Raw genomic sequence first — 16,305 nt, 5'->3', positions numbered from 1 at the left:
TTCTCCGACAGAATTCAGTAACGTAAATTACGTGGACGTAAAAAAATTTATTCGAAAAAACTAAGTGATGTTAAATAATTTTTTTGCTCAGGTGTTCTTGAAATCAATTTTCAATACTACAACGGACTAACGATAAACCTTGACAAGTTTGAAAAGTTTGATACCTTCGATTGTGCGTATGATTGTACTATGTGCTTCTCTACGTATGCATATCGACTTTTGAAATTTAATTTGCAGAATGTCATAAAGAGTAAATTGCTATGCATGAAAAACGTTCATAGAGTACGCAAAGTTTCAGCAAGGTTTTTCAAGCTATGATTATAGGTACGTTGTTGTACGATATAAAACCGAGGTAACTTAAAACGACTTGTCAATCCACGACGCGCTCTTGGGTCGGTTTCTCAAATGGATTTACTAAATCTCAATTTACTCTGGGAACACGGTATGGCCAACCGGCGAACCGTTAAATTGTCGATTTTTGGAAAAGCAGTAATGGATTCGAGCAAGTAGAAGGAAACATTAAGAATTCACCCTTCTGAACGGCCGCGCTGCAGTGCCGTAAAACAAGCCCCACCGAGTCGGGGACTTATCGTTGGCAGTTAAACAAGGGGGCATAGCCGAGTTGGGGAAACCAGGGGGCGGTTAGGTTTACGGGGACAGTTACAAAATGATAAACGACGTTTGCGGATTATTTCGAACGTACTCCAAACATTTGTGTTTGCTTCTCTACAATCTACGCGTAATCCGAGCCTGATGTTCTACCGACAGATTTCTACTGCTCGCCGAAGGGTAATTTCCACCCCCTTCGAGTCTGCGTGGTACGAGTATAATACAATATGCGCGCTATAGCCCAGGAGGTACGATGATCATCCATGCCGTGGAAAACCTGTCGCTGGACGGAAATGATTCGGGCAATTATGTCAGTGTGATAATTGGGAACAGTTTCAAGGATTTTTTCGAAAGAAGCTTTCAAAGTGATTGTACAACCCGTTTTATAACGTCTGCGTAAATTATGTTTCAATTTGGAAAAGGAAATTGTCCGGTCTTGGAAAACTTGGCATATTAAGGGGTTCTGATTTATCAATCAGACGTCGTAGCTGTGAACGTGTCTTACTATTTACTGTTTCGGCATCGTTTTTATTAACATAAAGTACAATGTTTCTGATCATCTTTTCATGCAAACGCATAGCTATCGCAGTTTCCGCAAACGTCGTTGTGCTAATGATACGGTTGTACCAGAGAAAAAGTGATCAACTAAGTTGATTCTAGCAATTTCGGGTTATAGGTGCTGATGTTTCGATATCTAAGCGCCGCGCCCCTTTGGGTGGCTGCGGGTGGTCTCCAGGGTGCGATAAATCAATCTGCAGAACCCGGGGGAGCAGGTGGCTGCTGGCCCATCCACCCGACGGTGCGTTACCCCACGTATTTCTAATTCCCAATTAATACCAACCAGGCCTTACGATAGACGGCCTGCCGATATCCGTATGAGTATCGGTGTTACTTTTTTCGCTGCCGTTTACGCTGATTGATTACGTTTGACGAAGCATCCGCAAAATTTACGGAAATCACGGGTAATTTTACCACCAAAGAATTCGTTTTTCGAATGCTCTTCTCGCAAATTTATTGCGAATGGAGCTTACTTTGGTCTGTCAATTGCTGACTTGATGAAAAAGTTTTATAGGTTTTTTGGCAGCCCAGATTTTCACTGATCAATATTTCACATGAGTAAAGTTTTCGTGTACATTGGAAGCGCCGTTTTCTAACCGTACAATTATCAGGTGTTGAAATTTGTTCGGGAACATCCACGCGATTATACTCGATTCAAGTGAAATGCGCGGAGTAACCCTCAGGGGCGAGGGTATCATCCCTTAATTGATAATTTCATGGACTTGCGCCTCTGTCCATTGTGCTCAGGGTGCTTAATTGAGGGGCTCGAGTGGGTCGTGGTAATGGCCTGAAAATCGTTCGTACGAAAGAAATTGGATGTCGGACACGGTATCAGGTTTCAGGGTGAGAACCGCCAATTACCGTTCTACGTCACCTTCATCGTCAGCAGCTGTAATTGGTCGGTGAGAATTCTCTTGCGGTTATAAACTCGAAACGGTGATGAGAAGATGGAAGAAATTTGGAGCGTCATTTCTTTTATAGTATATACAACGTCGAATTTTTAGCTTAAATTTATAGTTGTGATCACCGATCGGTATTGTGATACTAGTGTTACTTTAATGGTATAGTATTCGCGACTGATTGTGAAGTAATGGTTCTCGTTTCAATGCCACTGATGTGACTAAAAGTCTCACTCATTTTCAGTTGGGTGGCAGTTACTTAATACATTGTCGCCGTATGATTAACCTGAAATAATTAATCTGTGAGACCGGAAAACAGTTGAATTATATTTACTAAGCGCTCATCATAAAAGTTAGCGTGTAATTCAAGTTGAAGAAGCGACAAGTTGTGAACTGTAAAGGGTTATGCAGTTGAAGTGAGAAGGCGCGGATATTTTGTGTTAAAATCGAACACACACACACACACATCAATACGGCTTATTGTCAGCTCGGAACGCTCATCAGCTTTTAACGTCGGGTATTTTATGTTGCGTGTCATATACAATAATCAGGTGAGATGTTCGAGTAAAGTAAGCACTCGTTACTCCGAAGACATTTATTAAACTCTCTTCTTAATATCATTGGTCCAGCGGAATAGCGTATAGAAAATAATGATGTAAATACTAAGTTAACCAGCGTCAGATGGCACATAAAAACGAAAATGAACTTGGGCATGTTTTGCCTTTGTTAATAGAATTTTTTTTGAAATTGTGATATTTGCTGTCAAAGTTGCGAGGCCTGTCTTATTAGTTTCCTAATTGTTAACACCGTACATTTGGATTAGAATGACCAAGTATGTTGAGACTAATCCACCCATCTGAAATTACGGTAAGCCACGTGTAAATATCAGATATGCTACTTGAAAAGTCGTTATGTATTTATCACTTACCGCGCAAATCATTTTGTAATCAAGCACGAATAACCCATTCGCCGTCAGTTTCAACGGATTTTTCAAGAGCTGAATCGAAAAGGCGTTGATCTAACGTAAGAAATATGAATGGTAAATGCATAGATACACATTCTATATCAAGCAGTCTACAATTTAAATTTCGGTAAAAATGGCCGTTTCTGGTTGGTCTCACCTCGTCCTGCGTTTCAGTTTCGTGACTTCGTTGGGCCACTTCGTACATTAGCTTACCAATCTTCTGCGCCTGGGAGAAAGTTTGTGTTTCAATATTATTCGTAGACTAATTGTAGCCGACCAGTGTTCCAGCCAATTAAGTAAAAAGACTAACGTAAAAGTACCTCGTCGGAGACCGTAGAACTGCAGTGAACTACGTAAAAAACTACTATTAGAAAAAAACTGAGCCAACTAAGACTGAAAAACAAGTAATCGTGACGAAAGCTGTGAAACATCGTAGTTGAGGTTAATGTCACGTAGAGGCCGAAGAGAAGTGAAATGATATTGTAAATCGACATTCCCATAACGAAAACGAGCTGTGTTCCAAACACCCTATTTATCTCCTCGGTAGCGATGCGTAGCTCATGATGTATACTCCTGTGGAAAATAATCAAATTTCAATTTATGCCGCTTGGTAAATTTTGCCTGTATGCAACAGTTTGATCAATTTGGAATTTAGGGGAATTTGCATCTAGAACTTTGGTCGCGTATTTGAAAATCAATACCATTGCTTTCCGTATTTCATACATGCCTTACTTCCCGCAAAACGTACACCTTCCGTCGAATATCCGCAGCTTTGGCCAAACGCAGATCTCCATGAATCTCGTATACGATTGGAGAGAGTGGTGAAAATTCAGAGCGGTTCAAACTTTGGAGACACGGCTTTGTCTCACTATCACCGAATGTCAACTGAAGAATATGCGCGTTCAGTTGTTGGAACCGGTTGCCGGTGTACCTGTGAGCAAGGCAGTTGATACTCATTGTAAGCGGAAACGGTCCCATGGCCAAAGGGAAAACTGCATAAAAGTAGGAAAAACATTCGCCAGATTGAGAGAATCGTCGAATAAATGCCAGCCCTGATTCACTTTTCCCGTAAGACACCTACGTAGGGATTTGTTGATTTTGCGTGATTTACATATCCATCTGGAGAACGATTGTATGCGATATTTTCTATCATATATCTTTAATCTTCAATAATCTTTAATTAGACTACCTCAAGTTACCGTTACCGAAAACGTGAACAAATTTCCTCAGGTTCGCAGACTGTGAACGGTTGTTTTCTACATTTACGCGTTAAAATATCTCGACAAAATTAAATGCAGATCTCCGAAAGATATGGAAACCCCCAGAAATCCGATAAATACCTCCGCTGTCGCACCTGATCAAACCGCAGTAAGTGCAGACGAGGGTCGAAATGAAGATCATTTGATAGAAACGACTAATCCAGAAAATGATGAGGGAGAAATATTGTGCATCAACTATGAAAATGCCACTTGCGATGACGATAATGACTATCTTTATAAAAGCCACGAAAAGCTGCGCTAGGTTCCACCTGAAGGCTGCTCCGTAGTGCTCAGGGATTCCGAGTGTCGTCTGCAGGTTTTTGTTGATCTTTGTAATCCTATGGTTAAAATTTCTCAAGGTCTGAAAAGTGAGAGAATGTGCAAAGCTTAAGCTGCTGTTTGTAGTGAAGTGCTGCTCATGACTAACCTGTATTCTCCGGGCGCTAACCATTGAAGTGATGGTAAATATCGTACCAAAGCAACTGTTGATATAATAGTAGTACTTGATCAACGGTGTATGGCGCAGTTCCGGTAAGATCGGTATTCGAACAATGCTGAAGCAACTGCTCAAGTAAACCACGAAGTGAATACTTGACCAGAGAAGAGATAGGAAAGGTCGGGGATGGCCGGTTGGAAACTCAAAAATTCCACACCCGAAGGTCCAGCAGAATAGAATTGTCGGGGATATGGCACCACGGAACGTCTTCGGCTCGGGGAACTTCATCTTCTAGTCAAAACTCCTGTAAGAATTCTTCATTATGTGGCATGCTACTTGTTATATAGATTGATCAATACACAGCTTACCACAGCCTCGAAGTAAACCGTTGGCGAACGGAGAAATCATGATTGAAGAGGCAGTATCATTGGTAAATTTGATTCATTGTAAAATAACACCACGAACCTTCAGTGAAGCGGAAGTGAACCGAAGTACCTGGCGACGCGTGTTGGATCAGCGGATACCACTAACTCTCCTGTTATTGGTTCTAGAGCGCTCCTTCTATACGAACAAAATGATCGAGATTCGAGTTCAGACATAACCGCCAAGTAAGTCCTCCCGCTATCGAACATCATGTTCATTGTGCTTTCACTTTTATGGACGACGGAAATACGTATAACAGACACGATCTGTAGTCTAAAGCAATTAGACTTATGGGCTTCTGTATTATTTACGAAGTTGATCGAGAGTGGCGCAACGCCCATCATCTCATTAAAGCTTCAATTTTTATCGAAGCGCGATAGAATACACACTACCTGACAAGTCGATGATGAACATTGGTCGTCGTAACTTCTGACACTTCATGTGATATTAATGCATTCGATGAATAGATACTTGACAAAGATTACTGGATTCTATAGCCATAAGCGCGCAGTAGACATGGTGATTATAGGTTCATTTATTCTAAAAATTTTAAAGTATCCACGACATCAGTAGCCGACCTAGTCATGTTTTGATATAATTGGCCACGCGTTTTATTCCGTTTGATTTTACAATTAGTATCGCGTTTTTAGCTGCTTCGGAGAATTTATCCTCTAACTCACTTTAGTTACGAACAGTGCTGGGTTTAACGATATAGGTGCAGTTCGGACCAAAATTATAAATGCGAATCATGGAACCATCGGCTGATATCAGAGACTCGACAAGTCGAGCCCTAAACACAACATGAAATCCGCGAAAAACACAATTGTATGAACAATTTGGTTCATCGAGAAATGTGTAAGATACTCTTGCGATCTTTTGTTGAATACGTCATCGTTTCCATTCCAATCCACCAGTGCATCGAAATCTTCTCAAACACGACCAGCTCCAATTTCCTCGTCATTCGAAAAGCCATCCCGATCTATGCCCGTTCATTGTTTTCGAATTTTAGCTCCGATTGTAGCAAATACTTGGCAAACACAAGGAAAGAGACAGCGTCTTGGGACAGAGGGTGACTACGTGAGGCGAAAAATATTTGAGGCCATAAACCTCCGGAAACGCCTGAAATTACGCTAATTTGTTATTGAGTGGTTATGATTTCACGTTTCATTTTCACTCTCAAATGATTAACGCATTGATAACTGCCTATTGAAAGAACAAATAATTGATTGCTGCGATGGATTGTCCAATTCGGAGGTCAAGTGAGACCAACGCAAGTTAAATTTCGATTAAAAAATAACTGTTAATGGGGTGCCCTGGTCGATTTCGGCGTTGACGTATACATATACCTCCAAGTACCGAAATCCACGTATCTCAAACGCGAAAACGGGCCTAACAGCCCCCTTCTACACACAACTCTGAACAAAAACACTCCAATCCATTTTCATTTGACGCAGAAATGAAACAATTGCATGAATTCTACGAATTTACTATTACGATTTCGTAGAATTCGTGCCGTTTTTTTATTTCTGCGTCAAATGAAAATGGATTGGAGTGTTTTTGTTCAGAATTATGTATAGAAGTTTTATATCGGCTGCTAGGCATTTTTTCGTATTTAAGATGCGTGGACTACGATATTTGGAGATATATAGTTCAACGTCGAAATTGACCAAAACAACCCCTTAAGCTTACATGCTCGCTGAATCTGCAACATTCTGCCAGCAAGGCCAAGTGCTGGCGTTAAAAAGGATTTGGAATAACTTGTCAATCCTGCTCACAATAACTGTCGCCATTCGTCAACACCGTCCGATTGGTAGAATATTTTCGGGTATTCTCCACCGTTTCCAATTGAAGAAGATTAAACCGTACTAATTTGAGGCAAGTGCTAATATCATTTTAATCGTTGGGATAATAAATTTTGCACGATTCAAATTTACGCTGTATTTCAATATACATTGTGCAAGTTTGCGTAGACAGTAAACCGTCACTGATACGCTGGTTGAAAATAATTGTCTTTTCTCTCATTGGCCGTTTGATTATCGATCTGCGCAAAAGTGAATTCAAGTTACGGCCTTGTTGGGTGAAGCGGGCGGTGGAACGGAGGATGTGTCACTCATCTGGATAAGAATCACCAGGTATGTAGTTATCGAGCCGATGACCTGGAAGTCGTAAGAAGAATATCTATAGGAAACACTACCGTGCCGACACGCATAACTTTCCTCTATTGCTGAAGTTATTCTCTCGTATACATTTACATGTCGAGTGTAGTTTTTATTACGAACTATCTAAATCTCCTACCCCTTGAACATAGGTATAATCCAAAGTGATGAATCCACAAGCAGTAAACCGTACCGGGTTTTGGATCATTTGAAGCGCGAATTCTTGTATCTGTGGTCAGAGTAAAATGGGACATCAGCTTTGGAAACTCCAAATAGCGATATTGACGCGTCAATATAAAAACCAATAAACAACCAACACAACCCTAGATAGATGAAAAATTTCCTCCAAGTTCCTGCAATACTTGCCTCTTTTTGAAAGTCTCTGTCGATAGCTGATCCAAGTATCGTATAAATAATTTGTCCCGATTTCTGAGCCTGAAAACATGTCCGTTTGTTAAAACTCGCGACGGTGGGAAAAGTGATTCGATCTTAACTCGCATACCTCATCGCTAGCGTTGGCACACGAATGGCTGACAGCTAGGATCTTCAATATGTAAACGACGCACCAGCATGCTGATGGTAATATTTCTTTGATTGTGTCGCGCACTCCATGTTTTATCTGGGAACCACTGTACATGGTGTACAGGAGGCCGGTTATCATGACCATCGAAACTCCCATCGAAATCAGATTTTGCAGGCCAAAGACTGTGTTCAATTTTACAACCAGCTTAGAAAGTTCTAGGTGGCTCTTCCTTGGGCGGAAAATGAAGATGGGTAAAAAGTACGAGTCTCTGGTGTGGTATGTCTTTTTCAAATCAATAAAAAATTCACTCGCATTTGAAAAGTTCAGAATTTCGACATTCAATGTCCTCACGGAGGATGAATATTTTTTTTTTTCTCAACGATTTATTATAAGTGATTTCTGAAGCACCTTCTTCATACTCACCGAATAGTCTGGAACAAGTAACGTCTCTGACTTGCATTCTTGGTCTCGGCGTTACCAATTCCTTGGAAAGAGGATATCGTATTATTTTGGGAAACCTTGATGAGCTTAGTCCCGATATGCGCATTGATTTGTGGTTCCGTTAAGCTAAGCAACGCTGCGTTTATTAGTTTAAATTTTTTCCAGACGAATCTAATTCATGTGGGTAAAGAAAAGAAAATTATTAGTATCATTAGTTACGCAGAATTGAATTGGGAGGTACATCGTTCTAATTCCGAGCTCGTGATGTGCATTTACCTTACTATTGTGAAAAACGTGAAATCGGTAACAAGCATGACCAGAATGGGATGATGTAAAGTTATCATGATTGAAATATTTGTCCACACGGTCTGATCGCTCTTCAGCCATGACAAATCACTAATGCTTATGAATAGGATAACGACTAAAATCGCCAGGATATAATACAGTTGTTGTTTAAATAAGCTTTTGTAATTCTTCTCGAATCCTAGCACGGTTGCAAAGATATCGTTCAGTTTTTCCATTCGCTTTATAAACTCTTGTAATCCCTGTAACAATCGAGAGATAGGTAATAAAGGTAGGTACTTTTCGGAAGAAAAAGAAAAAAATCACTCTTGGATCGATATTTAATATTTCACCATCCTAATGCATAATTTATTCACACATACGGTAGTTGGAACTCAGAATGAGTAAAAACGTCTTATCGCCCGATATAATGCATATAGCAACTCACAATCAGACTCACCTTCCGACTGTACATCGCAAGCAGTGGCACTGTAAGCGCAACGATTGCATTCGTATAAACGAGAGCTTGATACATGATAGCAGCGGTGGATGACCTGTTTCCAAAGTACGAAGAAACCAACACCGTCATCGCGGTGTAATATATAAATATACATAGAATCCAGAACACAATAAAGTAGAGCGTGATCAGGGCGTTGATATTCTTTGAATAAGTCCTCCGAAAGAGGCTCACACCGACAATAAAGTTGAAGTAAGCTATCGGCGCGAGGGAAGTGAGTAAATCTTTTGGCTCTGCAAGTCGCATGTTTTTAGTATTCCCGTATCACCGTTAATTATTTCATCCGGACAATCGGCCCAGGTTCAGGGATCGACACTGCTTTCACTGGTCGCACCAGGAAATAAAACTTTATTACGTTTTATCGGTTCGCTCTGTGAAGTTTCGCTCTCGGACGACACGGATCCTTCGCCCGTCGCTGTGTATCTGATCATTCATTCGTTATATTCCTTACGCCATGATATTATAGCTTATAATAACGCGGTTAGCATGCAACGATAAATTAACTTAATTGGCTAGACGGAAGTCACGAAACGTAAATTACTCGCCACCCCTCGATTATGCGATAAGACTGAAGTAATATGGTGAACGCGTGTCATAAGTAGGTAAATATGGTGATCGATATGTGAGACTGTAATGAATGACGCGGCTTCAAGTGGCTTTGGATCTACCCTTGAGCGTTTGTCTTACAAAATTTCAAGGAATTCGTCAAGCATATCAAGAACTTAGTCAAGATGCTCTACTATAATTGCATGGTGCGTCGGAAATATTTGCCTAAGATAGCTAATTGCTAAAATGTGTTGCATGAGTGTAACGACGCTTGCATGGGTATGTCCGTTATCAATTCGGCCAAGGTCGTCAAAATTCTGGGTTCCAAGGACCGGAAGTCGCTTGAAATATGCAGTAATGATCGGAAAAATACGTATAATATACAAATTCTGGCAGTCATACGATCGAAGATAAAATGCCTACTGATCAGGGACTCATCTATCCGCGTTTTTTATCTCAAGGTGCATGTGACGAGTGAGATTGCTCGGATACAGCACTTGTGCTCTTGTGCAATAGATTTTATTTGCATGTGTCCGCAGGGGTGAGACCGAGGGCGTGGGGTTGTACCTACGAGGGTTGTTGGTAAAGCGTCTAACACATGTAACTAACAATTACATCGCGCCCAAGAGGGGTTTGAGAGTAACGGTTCCCTTTAGGGGGAATCATATATATTACAGGGCTTACGTTACTTTGACATCGGGATTATCCGCTCGTTCGAAGCTTCGGTGCACACTTACGGTTGCTCAGACTCGACTTACGGCAGCGAATCTATGGAATCGAACCTTTCTAGGCTTGGAGAAACTCTCCTCGTTTCGACTGTGTCCTGACTGCTCTTTCATAAGACAACGAAAAAACATGAACGGTGCACTCCGTGGCTGCGATGGGGAGACTTAATTCTTCTCGGCGTATGTTATCAAGCAGGGAAAGGGCGGGGTGAGAATCGATTGCGAAGGGGCGTTGAGCCGTGAAGTTGGCTTCCAGTAATCTCATTCTTTTTCACTTAGTTTTAGTCCGAACCGACCGATCTCTGGGGAGCGACGCTACCACCAACGCTACATGCACCTCGGTCACTTCACCCCGGAAATCGTACTCAGCCCAAATCCGAGGATGCATGCCTGCCACATGCTTTTCCTCGTTCAAGTGGATCCGCGAGATTGTCGGACATATGCGAGATGTAGACGTTCGTTCGGATTCTATTGAAATTCGGAGCGTGATTGAATCGCGACTATTCTCGTATCGTTCGATTTTCTGCATCTGATACGCTGATGTAGAACTTCAGGCCGGGATAGCTTGGACGTAAGGATTGCTTTAATTCTATCGTATAACGATGGTGTTTGGTACGTGTTGTATTCAAGATTGGTTTCGTCGTACAGTATCATATTTATTTAGAGGCACGAGTTAGGTGCACCCATGCACATCGATAGATATAAAATATTTACAGGACGTAAATTATATTATTACAGACAGCTCGGCGAGGTAGGTACTCGTGTATGTACAGAAAATTATGCCAGTCCCCTTGTACCGGGAGCAAAAGATAACATCGAAAAGTCCCTTAGTCGTGAAGTACGTACATCGTAAAACTATACCTGCGTAATTTTATCACAGAAATAAAGCCTCGCTAAAAATTTTGTCCGCCGGAAATGGGTTGGGAATGTTCGATGCGTTGTTGGACACACTTTTAAAACGAACTAATTTTGGCTCGTGGCTTTTTCGCTGAATTCCTTAAACGGATAGATATAACGAAATCGAACTCGAACGAACCCAAGGCAAAACCAACAGAATTGAGTATTATGGACAAAGTGAGAACGCAGGTGTCTTGCAACTGTATAACGAACTTTGCAAAAATTTGTAGTAACAAATTGTTATTATCAAGTGAACCCGTACGAACATGTTTTCATTGAATTTTTCACCAGGCAACAAGTCCCACCGATTAATTTTAATCAGCTGTCTACGTACAGAATGTGTAACGAAACGCGAAGACGGGAATCGAGGGAGAAGGAAGTTGAGGAAAGGAAGATTGCATACAATTTGAAGGGACAGTTGCAGAGACGAAATGTACAGGTCGGCTGCGCATTCTCCCATTTATCAATACTTATCACGAGATTGTGATATCGATATAGTTCACGGTGTTCGGTATACACCCACCCAGAATTATTCCTCTTGCTTTTTCTGGGTGCGCACGTACGTGTGCATAGAATTACATAGTATAATAGGAAGATTTATAGAAAATAGAGACGTTTCAGAGCCTCCGTATCGGATAATAATTAATCCTTAATTATTATGCTTCGAGGACGTGGTTCAGGTAGGCGATGTAGCATATAGCTAACCGAAGTATTTCAATTTTCGAGAGTTTTTTGTCCGGCGGTAAGGTGGGCAGTAATTTTCTCAGCTCCGCGAAGGCTAGATTAAAAGCTTCGACTCGCACTCGTTCCCTGAAAAGAAAATAAGAAAAACAAATGTAAGCCCTGCACGCATGAGGAGGAACGCATCGATTTTCATTTTACTCGCTTTCCCCCCTCATTGTCATTCACGCGTGTTACGTCCTCGCGATAATCAGCGCAATTTAATTCTCATTCTGATTATCTCCGCCATCGGACCTTCGTTTCGTTTTTTATTTCAGCAAAAACCAAGAATAACGAAAGCCGTCAAAGGAGAGCTCGAGACAATACTGACGGGGGTGGATTCACCTTGTGGCATGCGCTGTGCGATATTTCTGCGTCGCTCGTCGTCGACGTCTTCGTTCTTCACGCGAAAGCGTTCCCGATCCAGGACCAACGCCATGGACCATCGCTCCGTGTCCTCCGTTTGCCATCCCGTTCTCCCTGTCCCTAAAAACAGTTTGATAGAGCCGCAATGTCTTATCGTTAACGTGTATCTACGGCACTTGAAATGACAGCCTCGTACTCAACCCAACGATCGCGATAACGGTCGTATAATTATTGCAACATAAATTTTCATTGCACGGAGTGGCTTATCCATCTCTCGATCATTTTCACTCAACTTTTGTGTCCTAATTTTCTCTCAGTCTATTTATACAGAAAGTTGAATTGACTTGGTACAAACCTGCGTCGGGGCTGTAGACTGAGATTACAACAAGTTGCGATTGGGACCAAGGCTTCCCTGTCCATCGTCTACGGAAGCTGAAAGATTCGTTGAAGAGTAATTCGTTGAATATTTCGTCAGAGATGTTAGGAAATTTTTCGGGAAGTCTTCAGGAAGAATTATTTATCGGCCCTGGGCGTATCCCGAAGGGTCAGATTCACGAACCTCGAAAGCTGTCTGCGCGTAAACATACCAACGGTGTAATCCACTTCGGTCTTTGTTCGAGAAATGACGTAGAAAAGGGTTATGAGAAGGGTCGGCGGATAATTCGATAGATACCCTAACTTGTGAAGTAAATATTTGTAAATACGTGCCATTCGGAATTCCCAAATAGCTCGAGGAGCCGAAAGTATCAAATTCTGGTCATTCAGTTGTCTTTAGTCCTACGCAGCATACGTGCTTTCCTGACTTTCTTAATTCACGAGGATTAGAATATGTCCATAGAGAATGGAACACATTCTATGATCAGTAGGCCCCGAATAGGTATGTATTAAAAACTACAAAATATGCACGTATAATATAGACTTAGAAAAACTAAGATGTGGAAAAAAAAATATTGAAAATATACACTCCATCTTCTTGCTCCAAACAGCAAACTTTATGTAGAAAACCGAATGGGAATGAAAATAATTTGGGTAAAAAAGATGTATTTACATATTAATCCGGGCACTAATGGTCAGTATACATTATCTTTCATACCGTTGTGGAATTTTTTATTTCGACCGTGTGTTGTCAAAGCTACGTCTCGACATTTCTAAAAAGGTCTCTTTAACTCTGTTCCAACCGCTGTTTCGCTGTCAACCGACCTAGTTAAATAATTCATCCGAATTGGCGAAACGGAGAAAAACCCCATTCTACATAATGCATTCGATTGGCCCATCACTTATTGATGCTGCCCTCCCGTCCCCATCTCATCTCGCCAGATTTTTATGGTAAATCGGCAGTTTGTATGTATCCTTTGGATCGTGAGGCTTTTAATATTTTAGAAATTCGCTTCTTTTATCGGTTAGGCAAAGTCGGTGCTGTACACAAAACTGTACGCGATTCGCGCGTTTGCAAGCTTTGGTCTCAACTCTAATGAAATCGATCGGCTTTACGAGTTATCGGATAAATCGGGACTGGGGAAAATAATTCTGCAATAATCCACGCTTGTTTTTGATCATGCTGATCATAAATGAACAGTGCAGATTCGAATTCGTGAGTAGGCGTCCGAACCTCGAGTCTGTTAATGATGAAAAAGACAAGTGGTATTGCATCTGCATCAAGTTTGCAATGGATACTGATCTCGAATCTTACTTATTTATCTTGATATTCAGAGAATCTGGAAAGTTTGTCAGTGCAGTTAATACTCGACACCGAAATTTTTTTCCAACAAGATTATTTCTGCAGCTATCGATGGGATGAATATTCATCATCATCATCATCATTTACCATAGGTACAACTTTCATTAAAAAAATCCCTCTACGTGTAGTATGTTCAATTGAATATTTTTGAATAATCACATCAAGTTACACTCGTCATTAATAATTAGCTCAATGTATGGTGGGTGCAAATTTACTCACCTAAAGTTTAAACCGCACTAACTCCCGTCGACAAAAAGAACTGTGTCTTTTGTTCAGCGCACCGGGTAAGAAATTTTCTTGTCATAATAAATAGCTGCGTTGTGCAAAATACAGAGATAAGGAATGTAATCAATTTTCGTACGTTTTGTTAGGTTCCTGATCACTGGTCACGATAATCATTAAACTCATCTTCAACGATTAAACAAATTTGAAAACTGTCAGCGAAGGACACCTTCGGACATGTATTATCCACCCACAATTTCACTTGAAATTTAACCAGTCGAATTAAAATTAGCTAGTGTCAAAAATCTATCGGTTTACAGCTCGGATCAGATTAAACGGACGATCTCCCGGAGGCACTGACAACTGATACGCATCTCTTCTATCTGATAAGACCTCAATCGGCTGCTGCATCCGCGTCGGTCCACCGCGCCCAGAAATTGTCAGGGTTGATCGGCGATGGTGGGAGAAAGCCCGAGGCAAACCACGCCCGTGATTCTCACCACCCTTACACAAGCCAATGGGGAGGCATCCTTTCATCCCCCGAGATACGCCCAGTTTCGATTCGCCATTCTGCTTTTTCAATTACCTTCGCCACTGCGCGAATACTAGTTCACGCTAATTGCTGGACAAAGAGCTCTCTATTAGGTACCGAAAAATGCACGGTGTTGGAGATATGGCCGTTGACCAGTACCTGATGGTGTAAAAAGAGAGAGACAAAAAACAAATTGAAAGTGCCGTTTTGCCGCAGATTCGTACGTCTGTACGAACCTTTAATCAAATTTACATACGCAATATCCACCAAATTGCATCGTGCGATCACACTTTTCCACTCACAATCAAAATCTGCCTTTTCTCCGGTGGAATTTGATTGTCTTTTTGTTTATAGATGCGATTTTTAGAAAATGCATTAATGGGCTCGAAGCAGCAGTTGTGTGGTTCTCGTCATCAACAACCATTCGGATCTCTTGTTTCGACATTGAGGATGGGATTCTGAAAATTCAAGCTTGGACAAGAATTTTTTGACTAAGCGCACCGCACGATTGACTACTTGTTTTTTCTAAAACAAGTTAGCTGTGACGGAGGTATAAAGAGGTTCGAACTGAATCAGCCGTAGAGGCTCAAGTTTTTCTCTCAAGAATACGTTTATAAAATATTTTTCTTAAATATATTGAAATCGTTTCAGGAAGATGTTGATGTAACAACACCGGGGAATCTTGAAAATCATTTTACAAAAGCACATAATTCAGAATCCTTTTTGATTATTTATAGAACAGACATATTTTTCAATAATGCAGGAGAAAAAAGTTACCGCTACACTTGTTATTTTACAGACTTGCTTATTTCTGTCGATGATGTTAGAATACTTTATCCAACTGCAACTTTTGACTGTGGTAAATTCTACTGTCGATCTATTAACTTTATCGGAAAACTGTGCTAGTCCTTTATTTTACCAAAGAATTGTAGTAGATCCAACAGCAATTTCTTCCCTTTGTAAATATATCTGAAATTTCAACTGAATTCAATTTTCAGAGAGAACCTTGGGTCTTATTTAAATACCCGATTTTGAACGTCTGCACCATTTTTCATAGCGATATTTCGGTGCAAAATATAACGATCGAGATTTTTCATCAATTCGTCTATCCGGAGACAATGATCTGATAAGGTTCGCCAAATAACGTATCAATTTCTTGAGAATAGCCCAATCCTTAAGACTATCGGAGTATCAGAGGGTTTCGAAGATGTTCGTCGGTGTTGAACTCTTAAACTAAGAACCCAAAGTACATCTTTGAAGATAGCGAAGGAGTCAGTTTTATTGGAGCTGCGATGGCGGCGGCAGATGTGCCCGGAGAAACACCTGATCCTCGCCAACCCCGGCTGCACCCCCAACCAGAAATCCATACTTGAACCAACTCCGTTGTTCCCCTCGAATCCTCAAGCTAACGAATCGCGCTTGTGGTTTGTAAAATTCTCCGAGTCCGATGATTAATTGTTGCAAATTAATAACGCTACGTACCGTGATCAAT

At 41.0% G+C, this 16,305-nt stretch overlaps 3 protein-coding genes across 3 annotated transcripts; all 3 read right to left on the bottom strand.

Annotated features, from left to right (window-relative positions):
- Positions 1-2,810: 2,810 nt before the first annotated feature.
- On the bottom strand, positions 2,811-5,352 carry LOC124214029 (gustatory receptor for sugar taste 43a-like). Its single transcript, XM_046615985.2, has 8 exons — positions 5,191-5,352; positions 4,717-5,029; positions 4,385-4,650; positions 3,758-3,961; positions 3,351-3,603; positions 3,188-3,256; positions 2,995-3,084; positions 2,811-2,922 (listed from the first exon to the last, which is right to left on the bottom strand). The coding sequence occupies exons 2-8, from the start codon at positions 5,011-5,013 to the stop codon at positions 2,860-2,862; spliced, it is 1,242 nt and encodes a 413-aa protein (XP_046471941.1). The 5' UTR covers positions 5,014-5,029; positions 5,191-5,352; the 3' UTR covers positions 2,811-2,859.
- Positions 5,353-7,087: 1,735 nt separating this feature from the next.
- LOC124224894 (putative gustatory receptor 28b) lies at positions 7,088-9,390 on the bottom strand. The gene is made up of 7 exons (XM_046637130.2): positions 9,011-9,390; positions 8,545-8,813; positions 8,251-8,439; positions 7,807-8,056; positions 7,671-7,739; positions 7,444-7,533; positions 7,088-7,304 (listed from the first exon to the last, which is right to left on the bottom strand). Exons 1-7 carry the CDS (start codon positions 9,311-9,313, stop codon positions 7,206-7,208), a joined length of 1,269 nt encoding a protein of 422 aa, XP_046493086.1. The 5' UTR covers positions 9,314-9,390; the 3' UTR covers positions 7,088-7,205.
- Positions 9,391-11,031: 1,641 nt separating this feature from the next.
- LOC124224900 (helix-loop-helix protein 1) lies at positions 11,032-14,628 on the bottom strand. Its single transcript, XM_046637137.2, has 4 exons — positions 14,279-14,628; positions 12,677-12,753; positions 12,301-12,441; positions 11,032-12,045 (listed from the first exon to the last, which is right to left on the bottom strand). Exons 2-4 carry the CDS (start codon positions 12,739-12,741, stop codon positions 11,892-11,894), a joined length of 360 nt encoding a protein of 119 aa, XP_046493093.1. The 5' UTR covers positions 12,742-12,753; positions 14,279-14,628; the 3' UTR covers positions 11,032-11,891.
- Between the last annotated feature and the right edge of the window lie 1,677 nt (positions 14,629-16,305).

Source organism: Neodiprion pinetum, chromosome 1 (assembly GCF_021155775.2).
Source record: "Neodiprion pinetum isolate iyNeoPine1 chromosome 1, iyNeoPine1.2, whole genome shotgun sequence".
Lineage (NCBI taxonomy): Eukaryota > Metazoa > Arthropoda > Insecta > Hymenoptera > Diprionidae > Neodiprion > Neodiprion pinetum.
This window is presented reverse-complemented; position numbering and strand designations above follow the sequence as displayed.

Bases quoted from the DNA above. Each gene is read 5' to 3' on its own strand.
- LOC124214029 (XM_046615985.2), bottom strand. From the start codon at position 5,013: ATGAAGTTCCCCGAGCCGAAGACGTTCCGTGGTGCCATATCCCCGACA. The intron at 4,651-4,716 runs GTTAGTCATGAG...CTCACTTTTCAG, and splicing joins TTAGCGCCCGGAGAATACAG to ACCTTGAGAAATTTTAACCA. The intron at 3,962-4,384 runs GTGCGACAGCGG...CCTTGCTCACAG, and splicing joins ACTTACTGCGGTTTGATCAG to GTACACCGGCAACCGGTTCC.
- LOC124224894 (XM_046637130.2), bottom strand. From the start codon at position 9,313: ATGCGACTTGCAGAGCCAAAAGATTTACTCACTTCCCTCGCGCCGATA. The intron at 7,534-7,670 runs GCAAGTATTGCA...CTCTGACCACAG, and splicing joins ACAGAGACTTTCAAAAAGAG to ATACAAGAATTCGCGCTTCA. The intron at 7,305-7,443 runs GTAGGAGATTTA...TACGACTTCCAG, and splicing joins ATTATACCTATGTTCAAGGG to GTCATCGGCTCGATAACTAC.
- LOC124224900 (XM_046637137.2), bottom strand. From the start codon at position 12,741: ATGGACAGGGAAGCCTTGGTCCCAATCGCAACTTGTTGTAATCTCAGT. The intron at 12,442-12,676 runs GTTTGTACCAAG...AACTGTTTTTAG, and splicing joins AGTCTACAGCCCCGACGCAG to GGACAGGGAGAACGGGATGG. The intron at 12,046-12,300 runs GTGAATCCACCC...TTTTCTTTTCAG, and splicing joins CGCACAGCGCATGCCACAAG to GGAACGAGTGCGAGTCGAAG.